Raw genomic sequence first — 12,688 nt, 5'->3', positions numbered from 1 at the left:
TAGAATTAAGATTTTGCTTAAGAGGAACCTTCAAAATTAATTTTCTGAGTATAACAGTTATTTTTTCAACCTATCATACACTTTCTGTAGAGGACATAAAGGGTTTATAAGGTTTAATATTCAACAATAATGTCCTTTGCGGAAGACTTATAATTATCTCCAAAACATGTTATATCTCTATTCAGTGTTATTGCATATTTCTCTTACTGAAATAGGGTTATTAAAATGTACTCCCGAATTAGCTTCTTCCAGGTACTTTCTCTTTTGTACAAAGTCCAGTCTTAAATACTAATGGACATGTAATGCCTACAAATTGGGATTTTTTTATTGTTTTTATAATTGCCCTGTTTTCATTCTTCATCTTGCTCCACATTTAAGGCACAGAACAATTAGTCTGAGTGGTCATTTTTGAGAAAAAAGAAAATGTTACCCATGAAGTGAATCAGCTTTGCCCCTTGACGTGAATCCTGGGCTCGGATTAAACACATCTGAGAGCTCATGTTTCCATTTAATAAATGATTTTTTGTATTGCAGACGTCTGGAGCAGAACTCCATCAAGGTCATCCCTCCCGGGGCTTTCTCGCCATACAAAAAGCTTCGAAGAATGTGAGTGGGAAATATTCTTGGATATGTGTAATTTTTAAAATTTTATGGATCAGGACTATGCAAAGATACACATTTAAGTATGAATATTTAGGTGTTTGACAGCTGAGATATTAAGTGATGTGACTGTTTGATTCTAGTTCTATAATATACAATGTCACCCCAAAATGTATACACACACTTTGGGTAATTATAAAGGCAGCGTTTACTAAAATACATTTCATTTTCGCCTGGCCGGGTGTGGCTCAGCGGTTGAGCATCCACCTAGGATCCAGGAGATCGGGGTTCGATTCCTGGTCAGGGCACATGCCCGGGTTGGGGGCTCGATACCTAGCAGGGGGCCTGCAGGAGGCAGCCGATCAATGACTCTCATCATTGATGTTTCTCTCTCTCTCCTCCTCTCCCTTCCTCCCTCTGAAATCAATAAAAATATTTTAAAAAAACCAAAACATTTCTTTTTCAAAATTGAGCTATCAGCTGTTAAAGTGTGTATACATTTTTGGGGGGATACCTGTGTGTAATGTTAATAGCTACACTATGTAATATTTTAAAGTCCTCTGTAATGTATGTGACTTAATATGGTATACAGTCAAGTCTTAGATGTTCTGTTTTCAAAAATAAGACCTAGCATCTTTTATAATAATTTAAGAAAATAGTCAATAATTAATTAAAAAGGGGGGTGGTGTTTTTTTAATTTAGGATACTTCAGATGTTTTATGTTACAAGCTTTACACGTGTATTGATAGGGGCAAAATGAACATGTAAGGGCAATAAATAGCTTTCTCCTGCAGTAAATCTCACTGCCATCCTATTGAATTTAACCTAACCCTATTTCTAATCTTAGAGACCTGAGCAATAATCAGATCTCTGAACTAGCACCAGATGCTTTCCAAGGACTGCGCTCTCTGAATTCACTGTGAGTACTGACGCAGCACTGAAGCGAAGCACGACACACAGCTAGTCGTGGCTCCGTCTTTTCATTTGGATTTTGTAAAATTATTCTTTAAGTTTTTATATTGCAAATTATTTATAATATTCATTATTACTAATCATTAATAAATTCTATTGTTTTCGTTGAGGATGCTGTCACTAAAATCAGCCAATTATAGTGGTATATATTTTAGGACTTCATAATTTTGTTGTTTTGAGTGCAAGGGTAAGAGCCTCTTTTTGGGGTAATTTTTATTCCTAGACTAAAGGGAAAATGTTTGTTTTGGAGTTCTATGGTCAATGTTGTGTTTATAATCCTTCAGTTGATAGCCACAGTCTCTGGGGACCATGCCGGTCCCCTTTAGAAGGATGCCGGGTAAAGTCTTGCAGAGAACAGTGGAAGGTGGCCAGTGAGAGACCCCTCGACTCCCTGCTTTACCACCTTAAGAGCCCCCGAAAGAATCCCTGACGGTACAGAGATAAGAACGTGTTACAGCTTTTTAACATCAAAAGGACTTTCAGGGAGATAGCTAAAGTGGTTCTAAAATAAATGGCTAAACTCCATGATTCCTTTAAGCTTGTAAAAATTTTCAGAAGTCCATCAGTAAAGTAACCTTTATTTCAAATTTTAACTTTAAATTTTCTAAATGGAGGCTTGCATGCATTTTTAAAGAGGTGATGCTTAGGGAATGGTTCCTATTGATGGAAATTGCTGCAGAGCTCTTAGGAATTTCAGAAGTCAGTGAGAGCCGGTGAGAGTTCCAGGATACACGTGCAAAACCCAGGTAAAGACCGGGGTCTATATGCCAGTTTACACTCACTGTACCAAGGCGAGGACAAGGCACACGCGCTCATCTGGGCACCTGGGTGTTCAGGTTGTGAGCCTGGTCTGCTCAAAAAACTACAATTTTCTTTGAAGAAAGAAAATAAAAAACTATTACTTCTGCAGTATGTGCTTAGGTTCATCATTGTTTTTGTTTGTTTGTTTGTTTTTACTCGAGAAAGTCCAAGGCTAGGGGAACAATTGTTGGCAGAAGACGTAGAGTGTAGTCATGTATCGCACTCAGGCTGGGCTTTCAGATTCTAAAATAACAAAGTTTAATATAAAATTTTGTTAAATCCCCAAATTTGTCCATAAGGCACTGTGTATATCATTCTGGACAATAATATTATCCAATATAGACACCCTCTGAGCCATAGAAAAGGACAGCACAGAAGTCGAGTGAGGATGCCAATCCCTGGCCCTTCAGGTGTCTGTGCCTCAAGGAATCACTACATGTCAGAAGAGAAGTGGCTGGAGAATTCTGAGTTCCCTGTGCCTCAGTTGTCCTGTCTCTGAAGTGGGGACAGGATTACTCCCTTGCTGGCTTTGTTAAAACAGAGTCAAGAATTCAAGAGATGACAGATGTGGCCTTGACACTTTTTTTTGATACTTACCAATTTATATATTTCTGTATTGTAATTACCCCAGAGAATTTTTATGGCCCATATCCTCAACATATCATTTTCCTCTCTCCCCATTTTTATTAACCCCTTGCAGATGATTGTAGCTCACTTGTTCTAATTACCTGTCTTCACTAACAAGCTCCCCACTTCCACAGGGTCTGCAGTGAAAGGTTGTTGTATTTGGATTCCGATTGCCGTATTTACGCTTCCTACAGTCTCTCCTAGGACTCCTGCTCCGTACCTTGCATTTTACTATGGTTTGCAATGAAAATGTAGCAACTTCTGCTTTCTCTCTACTATACTGTCTTTTAAAATTCTCAGACGTACGTTGTTTTTAATTTATAAGTACAGCTCTCTCCCATATACGGTGGTACCTCGGTTTTCGAATGTTTCGGTTTACGAACGCAGTAAACCCAGAATAAATGCTTCAGTTTTCAAACAAACCTCAGAAATCAAACAGGCCACACGGCTTCTGCTGAGGGCAAGATCCTGAGGCCCAGCTGGCGGCTGTGGATCCCTCGGTTTTTGACCATTTCAGACCTTGAACGGTTTTCTGGAACAGATCACATTTGAAAACCGAGGTACTGCTGAGTTTAGGTAATAAAGCCTACCCATAGCACCTTTTACGTGGTAGCCATCGTAATAGGTTCCTGTTTTGGATATTTTTGTCTTCAGTAGGAGTTCTCGCTTCCAACAGGTTAGGAGAATTCAAAGCCTGGCCACCAGCGTTGTTGTATCCTACTATCTTTATGTGATGACACATCTTTCCCTCATTTTTTATAGATTTTGGACCCATTTTCTGACTGTCACTGAACGTCTCATTCCTGGTCTTTGGATTTTTTTATATTTTAACTTATTATTCTTTGCTATCATGTTGATCATGTTGTATGTAAGAAAAATATACACAGCTCTAGTATTGCTATACCTTTTCGTAGAGAAATCTCATTCGCATCCTATTTAGTGTTTCTTTACTATGACGTTTTCATGATTTTCAGTCCATGTACCCAGTGTTGCCTACACAGATAGATTTCCTTCATCCTTGTGTGACCTCCTTTTAATTCCATGAACCCAAACTGCCTCATGTACAATAAACATCTCTTTTTTAACATGATCTGAAAAAAAAAAACCCAGAATGATTTGTTGGAAAAAAAATAGTTTCACAGTGTAAATATGACACACCTCCTAGCTAGTCCCCCTTTCATTTGAGCCTGCCTTTGAAGCAAAAGTCCCAAATAAACAACTTACCAAATTTTTGCTCCTAAATTCCTATATGGGCCTCCCACTATTTATATGCATTATATTTCTGTTTTAATTCTCATTGGATTCAAAATATGAAATGCCTTCAGTATTCAAAACTGTTCTTTTGGCTTGCTCGTTGAAGCTGTACTTTTTCACCTGTCGTGTCAGTGCCTGGGACATGCACAGATGATAAACATTCAGAAGTAACAGCTGGATTCAGTGTAACCGGGCACCAAGCGTAGAACCCAGCCGCGTTCCTGGCCCACAGCAGATGTACAGCAGCGACTGTTGAATGAACTGGTGGAACAGTACTGAGTTGTGTATCCTCAGCTGATGCTGTGATCTGCTCATTTGTGTCCCTAAACCTCCCTCTTTTCTTATTCTAGACCCTAAAACACATTTATTCTTGCTTTACCCTTTCTAGTTCCCTTACCTTCTTTACCCTGACAATACAGATTTCTCTCTGTCCTCCTAAAATATGATTTCTATCTTTTCCTACACATGATTGTGGTTCCCTACTTTTGGGGGCTAAAAATAGATAGGCCGCATTACAGACCTGTTGTTAATAATTGACATGAGGAGTTCCCATTCATTTGCGGTTGAAATACCTTCATTTCACCTGTTTAAAAAATGTGTTTGTTAATTGGTTCCACCGCTAATTCCTTCATTTCACTCATCAGAGTTCACCTCAATCCAGTATAGAACGGCACTGTGGACCAAAACCCATGCTGGGCGCCAGGTGTACCGAGGGGATCAAGTCACGGTGCTCGCACTTAGTGGCTGATCAGAAGTGGGCACCGTGAGGACGCATTTCTGTTTATATTTCTTTGGGAAACATAAATTTTTAAAAAACTCTTCTGTATTAATATTAACGATTACTGGCTTCACAGATCTTACATTTCTCAAGGATACACATTATGTGGCTAAAACATGGATTCCTTTCACTGTTTACCAATATGATAAGCCCAAAACTTGTCCCTTCAGTGAGCAATGGATTCCAAATTTAGTGTTCACTTTTGTTACGTACAGTAACATTACCTGTGAACTCTGTGTGTGTGTGTGTGTGTGTGTCCATGTGCATGTGTAAAAAATATGGCAATTTAGCAGTGGACAATTCTGTGGTAGGGCAAAAAAAAATATGAACTGTGTTCATTTTGTTGATTTTTTTCTTGTTTTTCAATATTTTCCAAACTCTCTGTCATAAGCACCCATCTGTGTAGAGGCTTACTAACCTCCTATGCCTGAGTACACATGTGTTGGATTAATTTGCTGTGCTGGTTTGGTGTCTGATTTTTATTTCATATAAATTCCTTTTTTTTTTTTTTCAGTGTTCTGTATGGAAATAAAATCACAGAACTCCCAAAAAGTTTATTTGAAGGATTATTTTCCTTACAGCTACTGTAAGTATTTGATTGTTTCTGATCCATTGAACCAAACATTATATTTCAGTCAGTGTACCATCTTATATTTTCATGGAGTTTTCAGAAAAAGTTGACCCAAAATGACATAGTTTAATGAAATGGAAAAGATTACCCTGGTGGAGCTGACATTCTCGACGGTTATTTATTTGAAGACACAACACTTTGAAGTTGTCCTCAAACCTTTCCCTCCACACTGTCATGAATATATGCATCCTGTCTGCTCTGTCATTTAAAGCTTTTATAACCCCTGCCCTTTGTGAAACTTCTCTGGTTTGATTTAACAACAGTTGGAAAGGAGAGAGACATAGTGATATGTTTATCCACCTTTGTGCAGAGACCCTGAGAGAGTGACAGTGCTGGACTAACAGCCCCTCCGGCACAAAGATGGTGTGCAGGAGGCCAGGACATAGCGGTGGCGCTCAAACTGCTCTTTAGTGAGAGATTTAGCTGCAAATCCTGGATTACATCTTTAAAGACCACTCTGCTTAGACAATAGCTACTTCCCTTTGCCTCAAAAAGACTACTTACTATACATATTTATAAGACTGAGGCTTGACCCCAGGTGTTTTAATGCTTGCTTATATGAGAAGGAAATTGGAAAAATAGGCTACTATTAAGATTGTGAGTGTTGGCTCACCAAATTCTGTTCCAATCACCAAGCACATGTAGAGCACCTGCCTCATTTAGGGCACATAGTGGCTGCAAAGGCGAGTGTGATGTGATTATTTCTCTCAACTAGTTTATAGTCAGGCTACTTTAGAATTTTTAAATTTATGATTTCACTTGCATGTGGACTCTGAAGAACAATATATGTGAACCGACAAAGCAGGGACAGACTCATGGGCACAGAAAACAGCAGAGGGAGTATGGGGGCTGAGAGGAAAAAAATGAAGGCATCCAGAAGCCGAGATGGGCAGTTACAAAACAGTCGTGACAACGTAGAGCACGGCCTCGGAAATAGAGTCAATCACGTTGCCAGAGCCGTGCGTGGTGCCAGGCGGGCACCTCAAACATCTGGGGCCCACTTCATAAAGTATGTGACTGTCTAACCACTATGCTGTCTGTCTACCTGAAACTAATATAAAATGACATTGAATGTAAACTGTAATTGAAAAGAAACTTGAAAAATCCTTAACATGAAAAGAATTCAAATTAGAATGTTATTTTATCTCTCGGGTGTATGCATTTGTTGGCCTTGGGGTTTATACCATTTGTTTGGTAAAAACAAAAATTATTCCTAATTCCACAAACTTCCCAAATATAGAAATGTTTTCTTCCTTGGTCAGTGTATGTTCATAACATACATATTTGATAGCACAGCCCGGTTTTTACACATGCACCCACACAAATGATCAGACTGTTACCCGAACATTCACCCTTGCTATGCCCAGGACTCCCCATTCCCTCTCTCTCCAACAAGCCAGTGAGCTGTGACAAATACTGATCTCTGTTACCTAATGACTTTATTTGGACTTAATTGTTTTTTAACCCTCGCAATAGAGTTAGCAGATCGTTAACAGACTGATGGTGTACGCGTCCCCTCAGCCTAATGTTTTATCTCTAGACTAAGGCCCATTCTGAAGCTGGCCAAGGCTCAAGAGACAGGGTTGTCTCTACAGCTTGCTGAGAACTTGGTTAAGCCAGTTCTCCCTGAGCAGGTGAGGTGTTGGGGAGAAGTAGGTAAATAGAAGGAACTCAATAAGTTACTGTCCAATATTCTTTTCCTCCAATTTTTGGACCACATAAGCTTAAAGTAAGTACGAAATGCTCAGAAAAGCACCTTCGGTTGTTTTCCAGGCCTACCGCCTCCTCCTTGCCCCCGATGTTCTGGGCTCCTTCCTTCGGGTAGCTGATGAATTAGGAACAAGGCCAGTGGGGCTTGTGCTGTGACCCAGAGTGGGGAGGAATGGGAGTCGTCAGTCTCTATTTCACGCCAGGCCTCTGAGCTTTTAAGAAAGTATATGTAGACCACAGAGAAGGGCAAAACGTCAGCTCCTGGAGGGAAATAAAAAATAAATAAGTAAATAAATAAATAAAAGAGTGCAGCAAAGAAAATCTCTATGAGGAGGGCATAGCCTTGCGCGTGGAACACCTGGAAAGCAAGCAAGTAAAACAGAAATATTTTGTTAATTAGAGATTCTGGTGGTCAACGGGAAAACATTTTCAGAGTGTTAGATAATAAGGCATACAGACCCAAACTGCATAATATATATATTTTTTGAGCTACTAAACATTTGTGAAAGTCGTAAGTGTCAAAACACTGAGCTAAATGGCAATAGAGAAAAAGAAATATCGAAAAAATGACCTGCCCACAGAGGACTAAACTGTATTCAGGTAAAAGGGGCCTCTGTGACCTAGGTGACCAGACAAAGCAGCACTGCAGAATGTCCTTTGGGATCGAGAGGAAGAACACTTTAGTGGGGTGGAAGCCGTGTTATAGAAAAGGTGGGCTTTCTGAGGCCTTCATAGGCCGCGGAGGCTGGAGGAACATGGAGAGCAGGGCAGGTATCTTCCCAACGGTGAGTCACCTATGAAAATGCCAGTGTATGATCTGTAAACCACAGTTCTGCAAAGCATGGACGTAGAATGTTGATACACGGTGAGAAAAAAAATGAGTCTGTGGCACATTGTGTTAAGCCAAGTTAAATAGGTATTTATGATGCAGGATGAGGGCCTTTAGAAAGGTAATGTACCGTGTCACTCTGCAAGAGGGCTGTAGCAGTCAACAGCAAGTGTTAATTGAGCACCTAGTACATGCTGGGCACGTGGGAAACGTCAGGAAACAAAATAGACAAATATCCCTGCTGTCTGGAGTTTATATCCTTGGGGAGAGGGACATGCAATGACAGTCAGCAAGAACATAATAGGAAGTAAATCACATGTAACAGGTGGAAATAGGTACTTCAGGAAATAGAAAAAGTAGATCAAAGTAAATGAATTGACGGTGCTGGGAGTCGGGGAGGGGCAAACAGGCTGACAGTAAGAGAGTGGTCAGGGTAGGCTGAATCGAGAAGCGAAGGTTGGAGCTGACTCAATGAAGCAGAAGTAGTTTACCAGGGACACATCTGGGAGAACGTTCCGAGCAGAGAAGAGTCTGGCAAGGAGGCCTGTGTGGCTGGGGCTGAAACAGCCCTGAGGACAGAACTCGGAGGCTGCAAAGTTCAGAAGGGGCCACTGAAGATCTTACTGGGTGTTACTGGCTATTGTCAGGACTTGGGTTTTATTCAGAACAAATTGGGAGTCATTACAGGGTTTTGAGAGAGGAGCGATGTGGTCTGATAGATGCTTTAGAAGACCTGTTCTATCTTCTGTTTCGAGAACAGACTGAACTTATTTTTCGTAGAGCAGCTGAACGGACTGATGTTCTGTGGTAATTTCTATGGCGTCCTTGACTGCAGAGGCTGGTTTCACCCACCTTTGCCTGCTGCACCACCTCTTCATCTTCTAGAAAATATGTTTAATCGCTTTTTATTAAATAAATGTATAAGCACCACTAGATTTCGTCTTTCCTTAGACTGCATGGGCCTTGCTTTACCTGGTATAACTCCAAATCGTCAGCCTGTGATACCTGGATTGTTAAAGTTACAATGTTCACGTTGAGATGAAAAGAAATGTATTTCTGATTGGGTTTTCTCAGGGACGGACTCTGGAAGGTAAGTTAAGGAGATGCTGCACTTTAATTCTACAACTATCTGATCAAACAGATTATTGAATGCCAACAAGATAAACTGCCTTCGGGTAGATGCTTTCCAGGATCTGCACAACCTGAACCTTCTCTCCTTATACGACAACAAGCTTCAGACCATCGCGAAGGGGACCTTCTCGCCTCTCCGGGCCATTCAGACCATGTACGTATGTGTGATTTGGATCAGATTTGCCGACCTATGTTTTCACTCTGACTTTGACAGCTGAGTTCCCTGCAAGTCACGTATAAAAGCGTTCTGTGTGTATTTCTGAAAGGCACTTGGCCCAGAACCCCTTTATTTGTGACTGTCATCTCAAGTGGCTCGCGGATTATCTCCACACCAACCCGATCGAGACCAGCGGTGCCCGCTGCACCAGCCCCCGGCGCCTGGCAAACAAAAGAATTGGACAGATCAAAAGCAAGAAATTCCGTTGTTCAGGTAATTTCTTACCCCATGTGACATTTCCCCTGCGTTACCAAATACAGTGGTTCCGGGACACCTAGGGACAGTTGGCCTTTGGCTGAATTACCAAACGTTGTAGAATCCTATTTCTTTGTCTTCTATACATATAGAAAAAAAATAAAAGGGAACTGTAAACACAATTCATACAGCCCTCCTATGTGTAACATTTTCTAACAGTATTTGAAGCAGAAGAAGTAGGCTGCTGGCCAAGAAAAAAGATGCATGGATATTTCAATCTGTATTCCCAGGGTCCGAACTTAACAGGGGCCTCTTGGTCAGCTCTCAGTGCCTTTTAAGCCTGTTAAGTCTCATGTTTGTTGTATTACTCTCCATTGAGAAACTTAAGGTAATTAATCACGTTTTCATTGCTCCAGGAAATGAACTGAGACTTGGTTACAGGATTTGCTCAGGCTCAGAAGGCGGGGAAAATCTCCTAATCCCTTACTGAATACCGTCTTCCTATTTTGCTTTCCCTTATTTAGGATAGGACTATGAGGATACTTTTTTTTTTTCCCCAAAAGGCCACCTTTTAACATGCGAGGAATACTACATTTATTTATAGAAAGCTAATATAGATGCTTTGTATTAATATTAAATAGAAAGCTCACTTCATCGACACTTACTGTTTGCTTTGGTCTAATCTTGACTATTTTCTTATGAAAAAATACATTCTGTGTGTTTTGACTAGTGTGCTGCCTAACTGTTCTAGGCGTATTTCACATCCGGCAGTTAATTCATACTAAAAGGCTAATAGCAAGACCAAGCTGGTTATTGTCCACGGTTCTAGATGTTCTGTTATACTTCAGCCCCTGCTGAAAATATACATTTTCACTTAATTATCTGTAGTAACTTTAGTCCATTCTTAATCTAATATAACTCATATCTCTGCTTGCTGACATTCAGGTGCATCTTCTATTTTTTTTCTCTTTTTTTATTTAGCTAAAGAACAGTATTTCATTCCAGGTAGGTTTTGCTCGGTAGTAGGACTAACTGCAGACACCCTTTCCTCACCTTATAAAATATAGCTTCTAAAACCTTGACATGCATGCTTTGGAAAGTGCAGTGGGTACTGTGTAGATAGATTTACTTCTGTGTAGATGACGTGTAGCTATTTCCCGAACACCTGACCTTTGCATGCAGCTTCCGATGTTCAATATCGATATTTATTAAACGCCCACCTTTTTTCACCTCTCTCTCACGTTGGCACATTACCTAAAATTCCTCACAGTAGCTAAAACGTTTGACCCTACGGCTTCCTACTTAAGTCATTTTCTCCCCTTACGTTGTATATCTGATCTTTCCACCTGTTTTTAAAATGAAGCTTATTGAGCTGGTTTTAAAGACAGATCTTTCTGTTGACAAAGAGCTAGTTCCACATGAAATCAGCTACCAACGCAATTGGGGTTTTCAATCAGGAGGTTTACTTTTTTATAGTTTTTATACTTAAAAAGGTGTTTGTTACTTTTTGCTTGGCTTTGCCTACTGTTGCTTCACCTTTTTATGCAAAAGCGGCAGCTTCCTGCTGATCCACGTGCAATTGTATTTTCTCTGTGACTTCCCTCCCTTGCATAGCTGAGTCACGGTGTAACTCCACCAAAGCAGCACTGACATCCCTCCTGAAAGCATCAGAAGTTCAGGAGCACTAAGTGCCTTGAATAATTTAGGCCAATGAATGAATAGTGAAAAGTTCTTCGAAAAGTAATTGAAATGTTTTACCACTCCAATCTTAACACTATCAAGGCTGATGATGCTAGAACTAGCTCTTTGAAATATGTTTCTTATTTTTTCCTTGCCTGCCAATTGTGCAAAATGCCTCTTGACTTGTTTGTTTTAAACCATTATATAAAATATATATGTTAAATGGTAACTGATTGGCCACATGTACCACATCTTGGGTATATTCTAGACTGTAATGTATTTTAATAACTGTGAGTAAAAACATATCTGTAGTTAGTGTGCAAAACCATACCTATATTCTAAAGAACTCTGGGTTTGGTCTCTATTTTAAGGAGATAGGTATTGCTTGCCATATTTGAGCTATGATCTGAATAATGTTATGCATTTAACAAATTTTGTTTTATTACTTATTTTGAGCTCGAATGATCAATAGTATTTTACATATCACACTGGCTGCATAAGAAGTAACATGTTGAACACAGGATGATTGGCTTTCATTGGCAGTCTTTAAAACTCATGATTTTTACACAGTTATTAAGTAGAAAGCCATTCAATAGCTACTACTTAACCAGAAAAAAGCTATGTTCTAAACACCAGAAGACCTATAGGATAAAACATTGATATTAATTAAAGCTCCAAATTATAGCAGTTAATATAATTTCTGCCAAATTATTCAATCTATTAACATTTAAATATGCTTCCTTATTTACTATGGCATTAAATATATTATTTTAAATATTTATTTCATTACATAATATATTATTTTAAATATAATTCATTAATAATTTAGAAATTAATATTTTCAATTCATCAAACACAGAACAAAAGTCAGGTTGTTTTCATAAATTCTCATACATTTTTGCCCACTCTATTGACAGCAGCCTAAATAGGTTTCAGAAAATACCTTTTATATCAGATATCATGCCTTAATTGTCAATATCTGATAACTCAATTTACAGTATTCAAAACAATAATTACAAAAGTCAGGACTCGGAAAAATTCTTTGGTTCTACTCTCCCTTTATTTCCAGATTTTAATTAAAATTTGAGCCTCTCTAAAGAGCCACCATAAAATAAGAATCACTGTCATTGTATGGAAGGTGGATTATTTTAAATGTAAGATACCTCTTGTACCTGCTATTTAGACTGTGTTCCCAGTATTTTCTCATTTTAATTTTAAAACAAAAGCTTAAACCACAGTACAACAGATTTTCAATAAATGTCA

At 39.2% G+C, this 12,688-nt stretch overlaps 1 protein-coding gene across 2 annotated transcripts in view; it reads left to right on the top strand.

Annotated features, from left to right (window-relative positions):
- SLIT2 (slit guidance ligand 2) overlaps positions 1–12,688 on the top strand; it is a 297,246-nt gene that overhangs the window by 206,532 nt on the left and 78,026 nt on the right. Inside the window, exons 10-15 of one of the 2 annotated variants that reach the window (XM_087828055.1) lie at positions 535–606; positions 1,448–1,519; positions 5,547–5,618; positions 9,344–9,487; positions 9,600–9,763; positions 10,727–10,750. In XM_087828055.1, the coding sequence (XP_087684181.1) occupies positions 535–606; positions 1,448–1,519; positions 5,547–5,618; positions 9,344–9,487; positions 9,600–9,763; positions 10,727–10,750 (548 nt within the window). The remainder of the gene's footprint in view (positions 1–534; positions 607–1,447; positions 1,520–5,546; positions 5,619–9,343; positions 9,488–9,599; positions 9,764–10,726; positions 10,751–12,688) is intronic. The other variant, XM_087828059.1, reaches the window with a different exon arrangement.

The sequence above is a fragment of the Miniopterus natalensis genome, chromosome 1 (genome assembly GCF_054644295.1).
Source record: "Miniopterus natalensis isolate mMinNat1 chromosome 1, mMinNat1.hap1, whole genome shotgun sequence".
Classification (NCBI taxonomy): Eukaryota; Metazoa; Chordata; class Mammalia; order Chiroptera; family Miniopteridae; genus Miniopterus; species Miniopterus natalensis.
Note: the sequence above shows the minus strand (reverse complement) of the source record. Positions and strands in the feature narration are given on the sequence as shown.